Source organism: Schistocerca serialis, chromosome 1, assembly GCF_023864345.2.
Source record: "Schistocerca serialis cubense isolate TAMUIC-IGC-003099 chromosome 1, iqSchSeri2.2, whole genome shotgun sequence".
NCBI classification, from domain to species: Eukaryota; Metazoa; Arthropoda; class Insecta; order Orthoptera; family Acrididae; genus Schistocerca; species Schistocerca serialis.
Window position 1 is genome coordinate 153104504 of NC_064638.1, and position 13526 is coordinate 153118029.

The 13526-nt window shown below is 43.9% G+C and overlaps 1 protein-coding gene across 1 annotated transcript in view; it reads right to left on the bottom strand.

Moving 5' to 3' along the window:
* Nucleotides 1-13526, bottom strand: part of LOC126464541 (extracellular matrix organizing protein FRAS1-like) — a 471206-nt gene that overhangs the window by 233563 nt on the left and 224117 nt on the right. The window contains exons 3-4 of the mRNA XM_050096241.1: nucleotides 10488-10549; nucleotides 4969-5118 (exon numbers count right to left, since the gene is read on the bottom strand). Coding sequence (XP_049952198.1) covers nucleotides 4969-5118; nucleotides 10488-10549 — 212 coding nt within the window. The remainder of the gene's footprint in view (nucleotides 1-4968; nucleotides 5119-10487; nucleotides 10550-13526) is intronic.

Consider the following 13526-nt stretch of genomic DNA (forward strand, 5'->3'; position numbering starts at 1 on the left):
CTATCTGTGAAAGCAATCAAGTGGTCTACAAGCTTAGCTGCAACCACTGTGTTGCATTCTATGTGGGCTTGACTACCAACAAGCTGTCTGTTCATATGAATGGCCACTGACAAACTGTGGCCAAGAAACAGCTGCTGAGCAAGCTGCCCAACACATTGTTTTTCACATCATTGACTGCTTCACAACCTGTGCTTTTTGGACCCTTCCTATCAGCACCAGCTTTCTTGAATAATTGTCTCTGCAACACAACCTTTGTAATTCACTATTTTTCACCCACCTATCCACTTGACCCACCTATCACCTTCCACTAACACACCTGCAGTCTTTTTACTTCTCTCCTTTTCCTCTCCCTACACTGCACACACTACCCAAGTAGCAGTGTTTGTTATCAAGCTGTATGACAATCAGTAATGTACTGTAAATAAGAGTCAGGGTTGACCAGAAGTAAAAAAAAAGGTTCTTTGAAAATACCATAGTAATCAAGTGAATATTAGACCACTAACAGCAGATAACCAGCAGCTATGTGTATAGTAAAAATGAGGAAGAAGCAGGGTGTTTTTAATTGTTATTCAAAAGTAGCTACTTCACTTATTTACTTGATTAGGGTGCACAGCATTAAACAGTACTGTGATAATGTATTGTTAATATAAAGACTAAGTCTCTATGATTCCTTCTCTTTTGTTAACGTCCACCTTGACTCATTCCACTTTTATTAACAGCAGTATTCAAGCGATTGGATTCTCATAAGTCGTCCGGGATGGGTCCAGGTTTGACCCCTGTGGTCGAGGCAGTGGCTATCTTCGTTGTTTCCATTTCGTACACAGAAGTGGCTGCTTTAGTTTGGAGATAGGTAGAGGCAGCATGTTTACTTTCGTCAGAGTAAGTATAGACTTTTTAAGTAACTGTTCCGTATGCTTTTGGAAACAATTCGGTGTTTTAATTTTTCCTCTTTTCCATTTTTTCTCTTCATTAGCTCAATTTTTCCGCCGTTTGATTTTAAATTAATTTTTTCCGCTCTTAGCCGCCGCTAAAGTTTTGGTGCCCTAGTGTTGCCTAATGGTAGAAACGGCCCTGGAGCCGTCACATTTATAGCGTGGTAAGTGGAACATTGTTGGTAGGCTGTGACACCGACGTCATCTGACTTGCGTATACTATACTTTGTTCGTCATAAGAATAAACCTGACGCAAACAAATACAAACGTGATGATTAGTGATCTGGTATTGTTATGCTCTTGGAAGTAGGTTTCACTTACGTATCAAATATCTTATTACTATGTTACAGTAAACTTTAAAACATTCTAATGTATGACAACCATCAACGTTTTTCTTAATCATATTTCAGCAATGTCCGCCCCAGTAGCTGAGTGGTCAGCGTGACGGATTGCCGTCCTCTGGGCCCGGGTTCGATTCCCGGCTGGGTCGGAGGTTTTCTCCGCTCAGGGACTGGGTGTTGTGTTGTGTTCATCATCATTTCATCCCCATCCGGCGTGCAGGTCGCCCAATGTGGCGCCGAATGTAATAAGACCTGCGATATGGCGGCCGGACCTGCCCCGCGAGGGGCCTCCCGGCCAATGACGCCAAACGCTCATCATCATCATTTCAGCAATGTAGTTTTTATTTCAAAAATCGTGTACAGTCGCAATCTCTGTACTGTTGTGCTATGATTGTCGTTCTGTTAATACGTAGTATGAAAATGTCTGACGCTGCTTGCTGCTTCGTACTGAAACAAACGCGTGGAACACCGTCAAAAAGTGAGGAGAGCCAAGTCGTTCTTAGTGTTTTTCACAAGTCTTTAGAGAAAAATCACCTTTGAACTTTCCTGCGGAACTGTATGTATTGAAGTTAAAGAATTTTTGAATACGGAATGCATAGCTGAACCGGTGGCGTTAATGAATCATCGCTTAGGCTGCTCTTCTCTTTTTGTTAACTTTGGAATGCGTACATCATTTAAATGTAAAACTCATCAAACATATGCTAACTACCACATATCTAATGATTATTTTAATTAAAACTGCACGTCTTCTTCTTTCTAATTACATGTCGCAGGGAAGACTCCAGTTTTCATCGCAAATATAAATGTTTAATTATCGATTTTTATAAAAGATTGATATTAAAGATTATTTAACTTGAGAAAACATTAGAAATTAAAATTTTAGGACGAAAATGAAAATCAGATTCTCTTTATTCGGACTATGTCCAGCGTCTTGTTGCACAGACGTGGCCCCGCACGAGACCGAGTGATTAGAGTCGTGGAAACATGGAGAACAGTGATTTTCACAGCATTAAGCACACCATTCAAATGCTGCATTTTTGTGGTTGCCACCGTACTACTGCAACATGGACCCAAAACAATTGATCTGGAGCCAAGTTTAGGGATTTGTCGCGAGAAATAACAAGTAAAAGAATAACGGACTGGAACTAATGCAAATTAATGAACAATGCTTTGGCACACGGCACTGTCAAACGCTGACAGGATACAGAAGAGGAGTAACTGTGGCGGTTGTTTGGCTTCGTGGCTTCTGTTGTTGACCGATTCGTTATCAATGTAGCAGATGAAAGTTCCAGTACTGAAATGTTTTCCCCGATGGGATAGGGAAGGAATTGAGAGAGTATCAGACGACTGACTGTAAGTTAATACTTAGTATTTAACTATACTGTGAAATCCCTGCAGTACGCTTTTGCGTCACATATATCTCGCGGAGAAGTACTACATCTGCTTTTAATCTAGGAATTTTCATCACCTTTGTTTTTAATTACAATATTGCGATAACTAAGAACGAGAGCATGTTATGCTTTCTGTCTGATTCTCTAAGAAGCGTGCGGTATTGTTGGATTTTTGACGAATATTATTTCATTTTCTCTAAAAATTAAATTACATACGAAGCTATATTGTTTCTACGCTCGTCTCCTTTTTCGTCGTAATGGCAACTGCTCATATCACTGCTGGTTAGCTAGACCAGCAGGACAACCACTGCTGTCCAAGTTAAAATGGTTCAAATGGCTCTGAGCACTATGGAACTTAACTTCTGAGGTCATCAGTCCCCTAGAACTTAGAACTACTTAAACCTAACTAACCTAAGACATCACACACATCCATGCTCGAGGCTGTCCAAGTTAAATGCGGCGGTAAAACTGTTGTCAGATATTATCCGCTATCGATCTGCGCATAACGCACAGTATAAAACGAATCTTTATAATCGTACTTGACTAAACCGAGACATCTTGGCTTCCGTTCCACGTGAAACCAAATCCAATAACATTCCAGCAAACGCGGTAGAATACATGACGTAATGTTTACATCAGGTTTATTGTTATGATGATCATACACTGAAGAGCTAAAGAAACTGGTACACCTGCCTAATATCGTGTAGGGACCCCGAGATCACGCAGAAGTTGCGCAACATGACGTGGGATGGACTCGGCTAATGTATGAAGTAGTGCTGGAGGGAACTGACGCCATGAATCCTTCAGGGCTGCCCATAAATCCGAAAGAGTACGAGGGGACGGGGATATCTTCTGAACAACACGTTGCAAGGCATCCCAGATATGCTCAATAATAATCATGTATGGGGGAGTTTGGTGGTCAGTGGAAGTGTACAAATTCAGAAGAGGGCTCCTGGGGCCGTCTGTAGCAATTCTGGATGTGTGGGGTGTCGCACTGTCGTGCTGCGTCTGGAGCTCATGGTCTAGTGGCTAGCATTGCTACCTCTGGATCACGGGGTCCCAGGTCAGATTCCCAGCTAGGGTTGGGGATTTTCTCTGCCCAGAGATTGGGTGTTTGTGTTGTCCTCATCTTTTCATCATCATCATTATCCTCATCATTCGTGACAGTGGCTACACTGGACTGTGAAAAAAATTGGACTGCGAAAAAATTGGGACTTTGTACGGGCGCCGACAACTGCGCAGTTGAGCGCCCCACAAACCAAACATCACCATCATAATTGTCGTGCTGGAATTGCCCAAATCCGTCGGAATGCACAATGGGCATGAATGGATGTAGGTGATCATACAGGATGCTTATGTACTTGTCACCTGTCAGAGTCGTATCTAGACGTATCAGGAGTCCCATATCACTCCAACTGCACATGCCCTACACCATTCCAGAGCATCCACCTACTTGGACAGCCCCCTGTTGACATACAGGGTTCACGGAGTCATGGGGTTGTCCTCATACTCGTACACGCCCATCCGCTCGATACAATCTGAAACGAAATTCATCCGACTAGGCAACATGTTTCCAGTCATCAACACTCCAATGTCGCTGTTGACAAGTCCAAGCGAGCTGTAAAACTTTGTGTCATGCAGTCATCAATAGTACATGAGTGGGCCTTCAGCTTCGAAAGCCCATATCAATGATGTTTCTTTGAATGGTATGCACGCTGACGCTTGTTGATGGCCCAACATTGAAATCTGGAGCAATTTGCGGAAGGGTTGCAGTTGTGTCACGTTGAACTATTCTCTTCAGTCGTCGTTGGTATAGTTCTTGCAGGATCTTTTCCCGGCCTCAGCGATGTCGGAGATTTGATATTTTACCGTATTCGTGATATTCACGGTACACTCGTGAAATAGTCGTACGGGAAAATCCCCTCTTCATCGCTGCCTCGGAGATGCTGTGACCCATCGCTCGTGCGCCGACTATAACATCACGTTCAAACTGAGTTAAATCTCGATAACATGCCATTGTAGCAGTAGTAACCGATCTAACAACTGCACCAGACACTTGCTGTCATATAGAGGCGTTGCCGACTGCAGCGCCTTGTTCTGCCTGTTTACATATCTCTGAATACGCGTGCCTATACCAGTTTCTTTGGCGCTTCAGTGTATATACAGTAGCGTACGTCACCCATTCGCGACGTGGTTGGGTACTGAGTTACATTCAGGAGTGTAAAGCGCGCCCATCGCGAGTAGTCGATTGTGAGCAGAGAGTTGCTCGTATGGGGTGTAACCTCGGTGGCAGGTAAAACTTACAGGGGCGAGCGGGCGGTCGGCGTGCAGCAGGCGTCCCTCGTCGGGAGTCAGCGGCCGCTGCACGTGGAACAGCACGTCCTGCGACGCCGCGCCGGCGGCAACCAGCTGCAGGTGGTGCTGAGACAGCGCCGTCGCCTGGCCCGCCGGCACCTGTCAACATCACCAACAGCTGTTCAAAATGGTTCAAATGGCTCTGAGCACTATGGGACTTAACTTCTGAGGTCATCAGTCCCCTAGATCTAGAACTACTTAAACCTAACTAACCTAAGGACATCACACACATCCATGCCCGAGGCAGGATTCGAACCTGCGACCGTAGCGGTCGCGCGGTTCCAGTCACCAACAGCTGTACTCACAGCTCTGCTTGCACGACTGTGTACAACGCGCTTTGTATACACACACCACTTTCTCACCTAAAATTACCGTGCAACGCGTTGGACTCTTAGAACATACTAGGTGCGATCAAAAAGAAACGGGAACATTTTAATTTCGTGTCGTTTATACATCCGATTTTTTTTTCCATTTTATTGGTACACATGTTACTGACGTATGCTAGTATTTTCAGTTTATTTTAGTTTATTGTTGACAATCGGAAAAGTTACACGTGTTTCCGAAATTTTATGGAACAATCATTGCGCCGCGAAAATATGAAGGTGCACAAGGTTATAAGTGTTTTCGAGTTACTGCCAAATTTTTACTTTCGAAAAAGACGGCCGAAAGAAATTGCATTAAACTTTGCTTGAAGAATGGAATAAAGTGCAGCACCACATTTGAAATGTAGAATGTGGCTTTTGGCGAATCTGCTGTAAGTAAAACAGGAGTTTACGAGTGGTATAAAAGTTTCAAAGGTCGAGGATACGGTGAGAACGACGACCACCCTGGACGCCCTAGGAAATCAATTACTGACGACAGTGTGGGAAGAGTAAAGAAAAAGGTTCTGGAAAGTCGCCGAATCACCATCAGAGAGGTTGCTAATAATGTCGGCATATCCTCTGGCTCATGTCAAGCGGCTTTATCGGATGTTTTGGGTATGAAACGTGTAGCAACAAAATTTGTTATGAAACTGTTGAATTTCGACCAAAAACGACGTCGCATAGACATCGCTCAGGAACTGCTGAATGAAGGCGACAGCGACCTAGAACGTCTAAAGAGTATTATGGTTCAAATGGCTCTAAGCACTATGGAACTTAACATCTGAGGTCATTAGTCCCGTAGACTTAGAACTACTTAAACCTAACCAACCTAAGGACATCACACACATCCATGCCCGAGGCAGGATTGGAACCTGCGACCGCAGCAGCAGCGCAGTTCCAGACTGAAGCGCCTAGAACCGCTCGGCCACAGCGACCAGCACAGACTATTATAACAGATGACGAAACGTAGGTATACAGGTATGGTCTCGAACCCAGTGCCCAATCGTTTCGATGTAAACTTCCTGTAGAGCCAAGACCGAAAGAAATTCGACAACTTCGAACACATATGAAGGTTCTTCTCACTGTTTTCTACAATTAGAACGGATTCCTGCCTTATGGACGTATCGTTAATAAGGAATGTTGTTGTTGTTGTGGTCTTCAGTCCTGAGACTGGTTTGATGCAGCTCTCCATGCTACTGTATCCTGTGCAAGCTTTTTCATCTCCCAGTACCTACTGCAACCTACATCCTTCTGAATCTGCTTAGTGTATTCATCTCTTGGTCTCCCTATACGATTTTTACCCTCCACGCTGCCCTCCAATATTAAATTGGTGATCCCTTGATGCCTCAGAACATGTCCTACCAACCGATCCCTTCTTCTGGTCAAGTTGTGCCACAAACTTCTCTTCTCCCCAATCCTATTCAATACTTCCTCATTAGTTATGTGATCTACCGATCTAATCTTCAGCATTCTTCTGTAGCACCACATTTCGAAAGATTCTATTCTCTTCTTGTCCAAACTATTTATCGTCCATGTTTCACTTCCATACATGGCTACACTCCATACGAATACTTTCAGAAATGACTTCCTGACACTTAAATCAATACTGGATGTTAACAAATTTCTCTTCTTCAGAAACGCTTTCCTTGCCATTGCCAGCCTACATTTTATATCCTCTCTACTTCGACCATCATCAGTTATTTTACTCCCCAAATAGCAAAACTCCTTTACTACTTTAAGTGCCTCATTTCCTAATCTAATTCCCTCAGCATCACCCGACTTAATTAGACTACATTCCATTATCCTTGTTTTGCTTTTGTTGATGTTCATCTTATATCCTCCTTTCAAGACACTGTCCATTCCATTCAACTGCTCTTCCAAGTCCTTTGCTGTCTGTGACAGAATTACAATGTCATCGGCGAACCTCAAAGTTTTTATTTCTTCTCCATGAATTTTAATACCTACTCCGAATTTTTCTTTTGTTTCCTTTACTGATTGCTCAATATACAGATTGAACAACATCGGGGAGAGGCTACAACCCTGTCTTACTCCCTTCCCAACCACTGCTTCCCTTTCATGTCCCTCGACTCTTATAACTGCCATCTGGTTTCTGTACAAATTGTAAATAGCCTTTCGCTCCCTGTATTTTACCCCTGCCACCTTTAGAATTTGAAAGAGAGTATTCCAGTCAACATTGTCAAAAGCTTTCGCTAAGTCTACAAATGCTAGAAACGTAGGTTTGCCTTTCCTTAATCTTTCTTCTAAGATAAGTCGTAAGGTCAGTATCGCCTCACGTGTTCCAGTGTTTCTACGGAATCCAAACTGATCTTCCCCGAGGTTGGCTTCTACTAATTTTTCCATTCGTCTGTAAAGAATTCGTGTTAGTATTTTGCAGCTGTGACTTATTAAGCTGATAGTTCGGTAATTTTCACATCTGTCAACACCTGCTTTCTTTGGGATTGGAATTATTATATTCTTCTTGAAGTCTGAGGGTATTTCGCCTGTTTCATACATCTTGCTCACCAGATGGTAGAGTTTTGTCAGGACTGGCTCTCCCACGGCCGTCAGTAGTTCCAATGGAATATTGTCTACTCCGGGGGCCTTCTTTCGACTCAGGTCTTTCAGTGCTCTGTCAAACTCTTCACGCAGTATCATATCTCCCATTTCATCTTCATCTACATCCTCTTCCATTTCCATAATATTGTCCTCAAGGAATAAGGAATACTACCTGGAAGTTATGCGCCTTTTGCGTGAAGCAATCCGAAGAAACCGAGCAGAATTGTGGTAAAACCACTCGTGGAAATTCCATCACAGTGGTGCTCCCTCTCACACCTCAATCCTTATTTGTCATTTTTTGGCAAAAAAAAAACTGTTATGATACCTAAGCCACCGGATTCGACGGACTGGCAATCTGCGACTTCTTTCTCTTCCCGTGGCTGAAGAGAGGTCGTTTTGCCACCATTGATAAGATAAAAACAGAATTGCTGAAAGAGTTGAACACCACGACGAAAAGCGAGTTCCAGAAGTGCTTCCAAGATTGGAAAAAGTGATGGCACGAGTGTATTATACCTGAGGGGGAATATTTTGAAGGGGACAAAGTTAATATGACGAATAAATAAAGATTCTTTAAGAGAAACAAAAATTCCCGTTACTTTTTGATCACACCTCGTACTCTGAGTGCAGACCTAATCTACTCCTAGGAGTATTCTTCAGAATGTAACTGAACTTTATTTTTTTATGCTTTGTTGTTAATAATAGAGATTATTGGTCCTTGTCTCCTCCAAATTACTCTGCTTCACACACTTTTCCCAGCAGTGTTTTCATTTCGTGAAGCAGTCCTGGATAGCTTCATTTAATCCAGGAGCCCGTGACAAAAAGGTGCTATTATTTTATACTACTTGGTCTTCGTCACTGACGACTCAACAAACGAAATCCTATTATCAAAAAGTTCGGATTCTGGGACATGTGACGTCCGTGCACTTTCAAACGTGTCGTAAAATGTAATGTTCTGAAACTATCTTATACTAGCTAAAACTGTTTTTACGCATTATTCACAATATTAATTGTTGATATAAAAAGACAGCAAGCACCTAACTGGGATTAACGTCGCCAACAATGTTGTGAAGGTGTGAAAAAGTGTTTATGGGGAAACCATGAAACCTTTGACTCTTGCTTCGTCTCTCATCATATTATTATAAAAAAACTAAAAAAAACAGACATTTTTTGGGACTAGGACAGTCAGTAATGCTGAAAGCGAAAATGCACCTACGTTTTACTGCTTTTTATTCAAAGTTTTTTATTTATATAGCCCTTTTTCAAGTTTGATTGTTTAAGTCTATTATTAATAGAAGTTTATTTTTAATATTTACAGCGTAATATAACTATTATTAATAACATTCATTACAAAGAAAATTATTTGAATAGTATACAGCTTGCTGACTTTTTCTACTGACAGTTTATATTGCTAACAATGCATAAAAAAGTTCTCGCTAGTAGGTCTATATGATGTCTGTTCTGAACAGAACAGAAGAAACTTCCTGGCAGATTAAAACTGTGTGCCGGACCGAGACTCGAACTTGGGACCACTCTCCGTTGCAGAGTGAAAATCTCAATCTGGAAACATCCCTCACGCTGTGGCTAAGCTATGTCTCCGCAGTATCCTTTCTTCCAGGAGTGCTAGTTCTGCAAGGTTCGCAGGAGAGCTTCTGTAAAGTTTGGAAGGTAGGAGACGAGGTGCTGGCAGAATTGAAGCTGTGAGGACGGATCGTGAGTCGTGCTTGGGTAGCTCAGATGGTAGAGCACTTGCCGGCGAGTCTAGGTCCGGCACACAGTTTTAATCTGCCAGGAAGTTTCATATCATCGTACACTCCTCTGCAGAGTGAAAATTTCATTGAAGAGCAAGACTTTGCACAAGACGACAACCAGAACACAGAATAAGAAACTACCGCCTATCGTCTTGCAGTACGACCAGAGCTACGTAGAGACGAACAGCTGGCTGAAAGATAACTGCCAAACGCAATAGACCTGCAGACGGGTCAACGGCGACGTGTTGAAGGCACAGGTCACGTCCACAGGAGATTACTTGAAGCTCATGGTTATGGCGGGTGAGAAGGGAAAACCCATTTACAACTTTCCAACGGTACGGCCGAAACTAATATAGGCGGTCATCAAGTATTTACCATGAAACACGCCACTAAAATATCTGAAAGAAGATCTAGAGAAGATTAGTTCCGCAGTGCAAACCGTCTCCAAAATGAAGCTTCCTGGGTTAGACATAACACAGCCAAAGTTCGTAGTCATCTTAAGGGACACAGAAGAACACAGGAAGACCTTTCAGTTAGAATGACTGAACAACCTTGTCATTAAGGTTGAAGAACTACGCTCAAAACGCGGACCCATCATGTGCTTCCGATGTCCATGTATGAAAAACACGGCGAGACACTGCATAATGCCGCCAACATGTGTAAAGAGCGGCGAAGGACATGACAGCTGGCAGTGCACCCTCTCCAAAAACGTTTACTGTACTAACAGCCTTTCCAGTAATCACGATATCTTACCAACGAAACAGAAGGATACTTAAAACAGTGAATTATGGCTAGTACTTACCGAGACCACTAGATTCGCATCTGATCTGAGGGTGCCGAGAGGTGTCTGCAGCTCTAGACATCCTGTGGGCACAATAAAAATGTTTTTGTGTGAGAGATCAGCACATAACGTCACAGATGAAAAAATAAACATGAAATTTTCTAGGAGAATGTAAAAATGTGATGATAATGTTGTAGCTGGTAGTTTCTACATTGTGAGTTGCTGCTTCTGAAACGGTTTGACGTCCGCCATGTAGGCGGCTGCTGTAGATTGTGTGTCGTCCGTTAAGTGCTGGTTTGATGCGATAGTCATAGTGTTCATTTTATACACGGTGTCCCAAAAGAAATGGTAAATATGCATGCATACGACAGAAACGCTCATTTGCGGCAAAAAAACTTCACATGGATATATATACCGTATTCTGAATGGTTTCCGAGATAGAAAGCATGTTATGTACATTTGTTTTTGGGCTAGTGGCGTGCAAGCTTATGTGTCTCACCCACGCAACCTCTTTGATGTTTTACTCTAGTCCGGTCAATCTCGTTGATTTTAATTTCTTTGCTCGGAATGTCTTTCTGCCTTGAAGCTAGCCCACTGAACGTGCATTTGTCCGTGGTGTGTTGTGAGTGAAGCAGTCCGAGCAATTGAGAGTGTATCAGGGAGAAGCATCCGTTAAATGGGTTTGTTCATGCGCTGTCTAAAATACACTCCTGGAAATTGAAATAAGAACACCGTGAATTCATTGTCCCAGGAAGTTGAAACTTTATTGACACATTCCTGGGGTCAGATACATCACATGATCACACTGAGAGAACCACAGGCACATAGACACAGGCAACAGAGCATGCACAATGTCGGCACTAGTACAGTGTATATCCACCTTTCGCAGCAATGCAGGCTGCTATTCTCCCATGGAGACGATCGTAGAGATGCTGGATGTAGTCCTGTGGAACGGCTTGCCATGCCATTTCCACCTGGCGCCTCAGTTGGACCAGCGTTCGTGCTGGACGTGCAGACCGCGTGAGACGACGCTTCATCCAGTCCCAAACATGCTCAATGGGGGACAGATCCGGAGATCTTGCTGGCCAGGGTAGTTGACTTACACCTTCTAGAGCACGTTGGGTGGCACGGGATACATGCGGACGTGCATTGTCCTGTTGGAACAGCAAGTTCCCTTGCCGGTCTAGGAATGGTAGAACGATGGGTTCGATGACGGTTTGGATGTACCGTGCACTATTCAGTGTCCCCTCGACGATCACCAGTGGTGTACGGCCAGTGTAGGAGATCGCTCCCCACACCATGATGCCGGGTGTTGGCCCTGTGTGCCTCGGTCGTATGCAGTCCTGATTGTGGCGCTCACCTGCACGGCGCCAAACACGCATACGACCATCATTGGCATCAAGGCAGAAGCGACTCTCATCGCTGAAGACGATACGTCTCCATTCGTCCCTCCATTCACGCCTGTCGCGACACCACTGGAGGCGGGCTGCACGATGTTGGGGCGTGAGCGGAAGACGGCCTAACGGTGTGCGGGGCCGTAGCCCAGCTTCATGGAGACGGTTGCGAATGGTCCTCGCCGATACCCCAGGAGCAACAGTGTCCCTAATTTGCTGGGAAGTGGCGGTGCGGTCCCCTACGGCACTGCGTAGGATCCTACGGTCTTGGCGTGCATCCGTGCGTCGCTGCGGTCCGGTCCCAGGTCGACGGGCACGTGCACCTTCCGCCGACCACTGGCGACAACATCGATGTACTGTGGAGACCTCACGCCCCACGTGTTGAGCAATTCGGCGGTACGTCCACCCGGCCTCCCGCATGACCACTATACGCCCTCGCTCAAAGTCCGTCAACTGCACATACGGTTCACGTCCACGCTGTCGCGGCATGCTACCAGTGTTAAAGACTGCGATGGAGCTCCGTATGCCACGGCAAACTGGCTGACACTGACGGCGGCGGTGCACAAATGCTGCGCAGCTAGCGCCATTCGACGGCCAACACCGCGGTTCCTGGTGTGTCTGCTGTGCCGTGCGTGTGATCATTGCTTGTACAGCCCTCTCACAGTGTCCGGAGCAAGTATGGTGGGTCTGACACACCGGTGTCAATGTGTTCTTTTTTCCATTTCCAGGAGTGTATAACATATCTACACTAGTGAAGAATATGCAGACATGGTGTACGTTTGCGGTTTCTGTGATGGTGGTGCTCCTGCTGCGGTAGAGAAATATCGTTGTTGTTTTCCGACACGTCAAGTTCCTGATTGTAGAGTACTTATCAGAGTTTTCAGAAAATTGATACTTTGTAAAACGCATGTTGTAATGTTTAGTAACTGTTGTACATGTGTAAACCTGACAATGTATTGATTAATACAGGAAATAAGTAGCAATGTACACTGAATTTGTCTCATCTCGCAAAAATTTCTGAGTAGGGCATAAGCCCGAATGAAGCTTTTTGCTTCAAATGCTTCAAATAATGGTTCCCATTGTATCCCTGAATATTGAACATGCCTCCTGGAACGCCCTGTTTAGTTACGATGAGTTTAAAATGCCATAGGAATTTACATACAGTATATTGCAGAAATGTAGCCCAAGAAAGACAGGAGTCCATCTAACGTAGGCTGTGCGTCAAATTATGAATAGACGTGGGACTGGATCTTGTGATTAGAATGTGGAAGCTCAATCGAGTTACCAGAAATGACAGGGTTAACGTCACATGGGTGCATGCTATGGAATACATAACAAGGAAAAGTGCTGGCTGTTTTGTGAGGCAACCTGTCTTAAAGCTGTGCTAGATCAGTACTCTTTCAGCGTTAATGGTCGAACATAACTCTAAAAATATGGTATTAAGCATATAGTCTGCTGTATCGAAGGCAGAATATTTCGCCAAAAACATAGCACTAGTCTACAGTACATTCTAGGCCATAATAATATTGACGAAATATTGTGTATTTGTGTCCTTTTAATGTGGTATGTTCAACTTTTATTTTCTACTTATATGTGAAAGTACGTGCTTTTGCCTTATAAAACTACATCACATTTGTTTTCTATCTGGTAGATTGCTGATGATGAC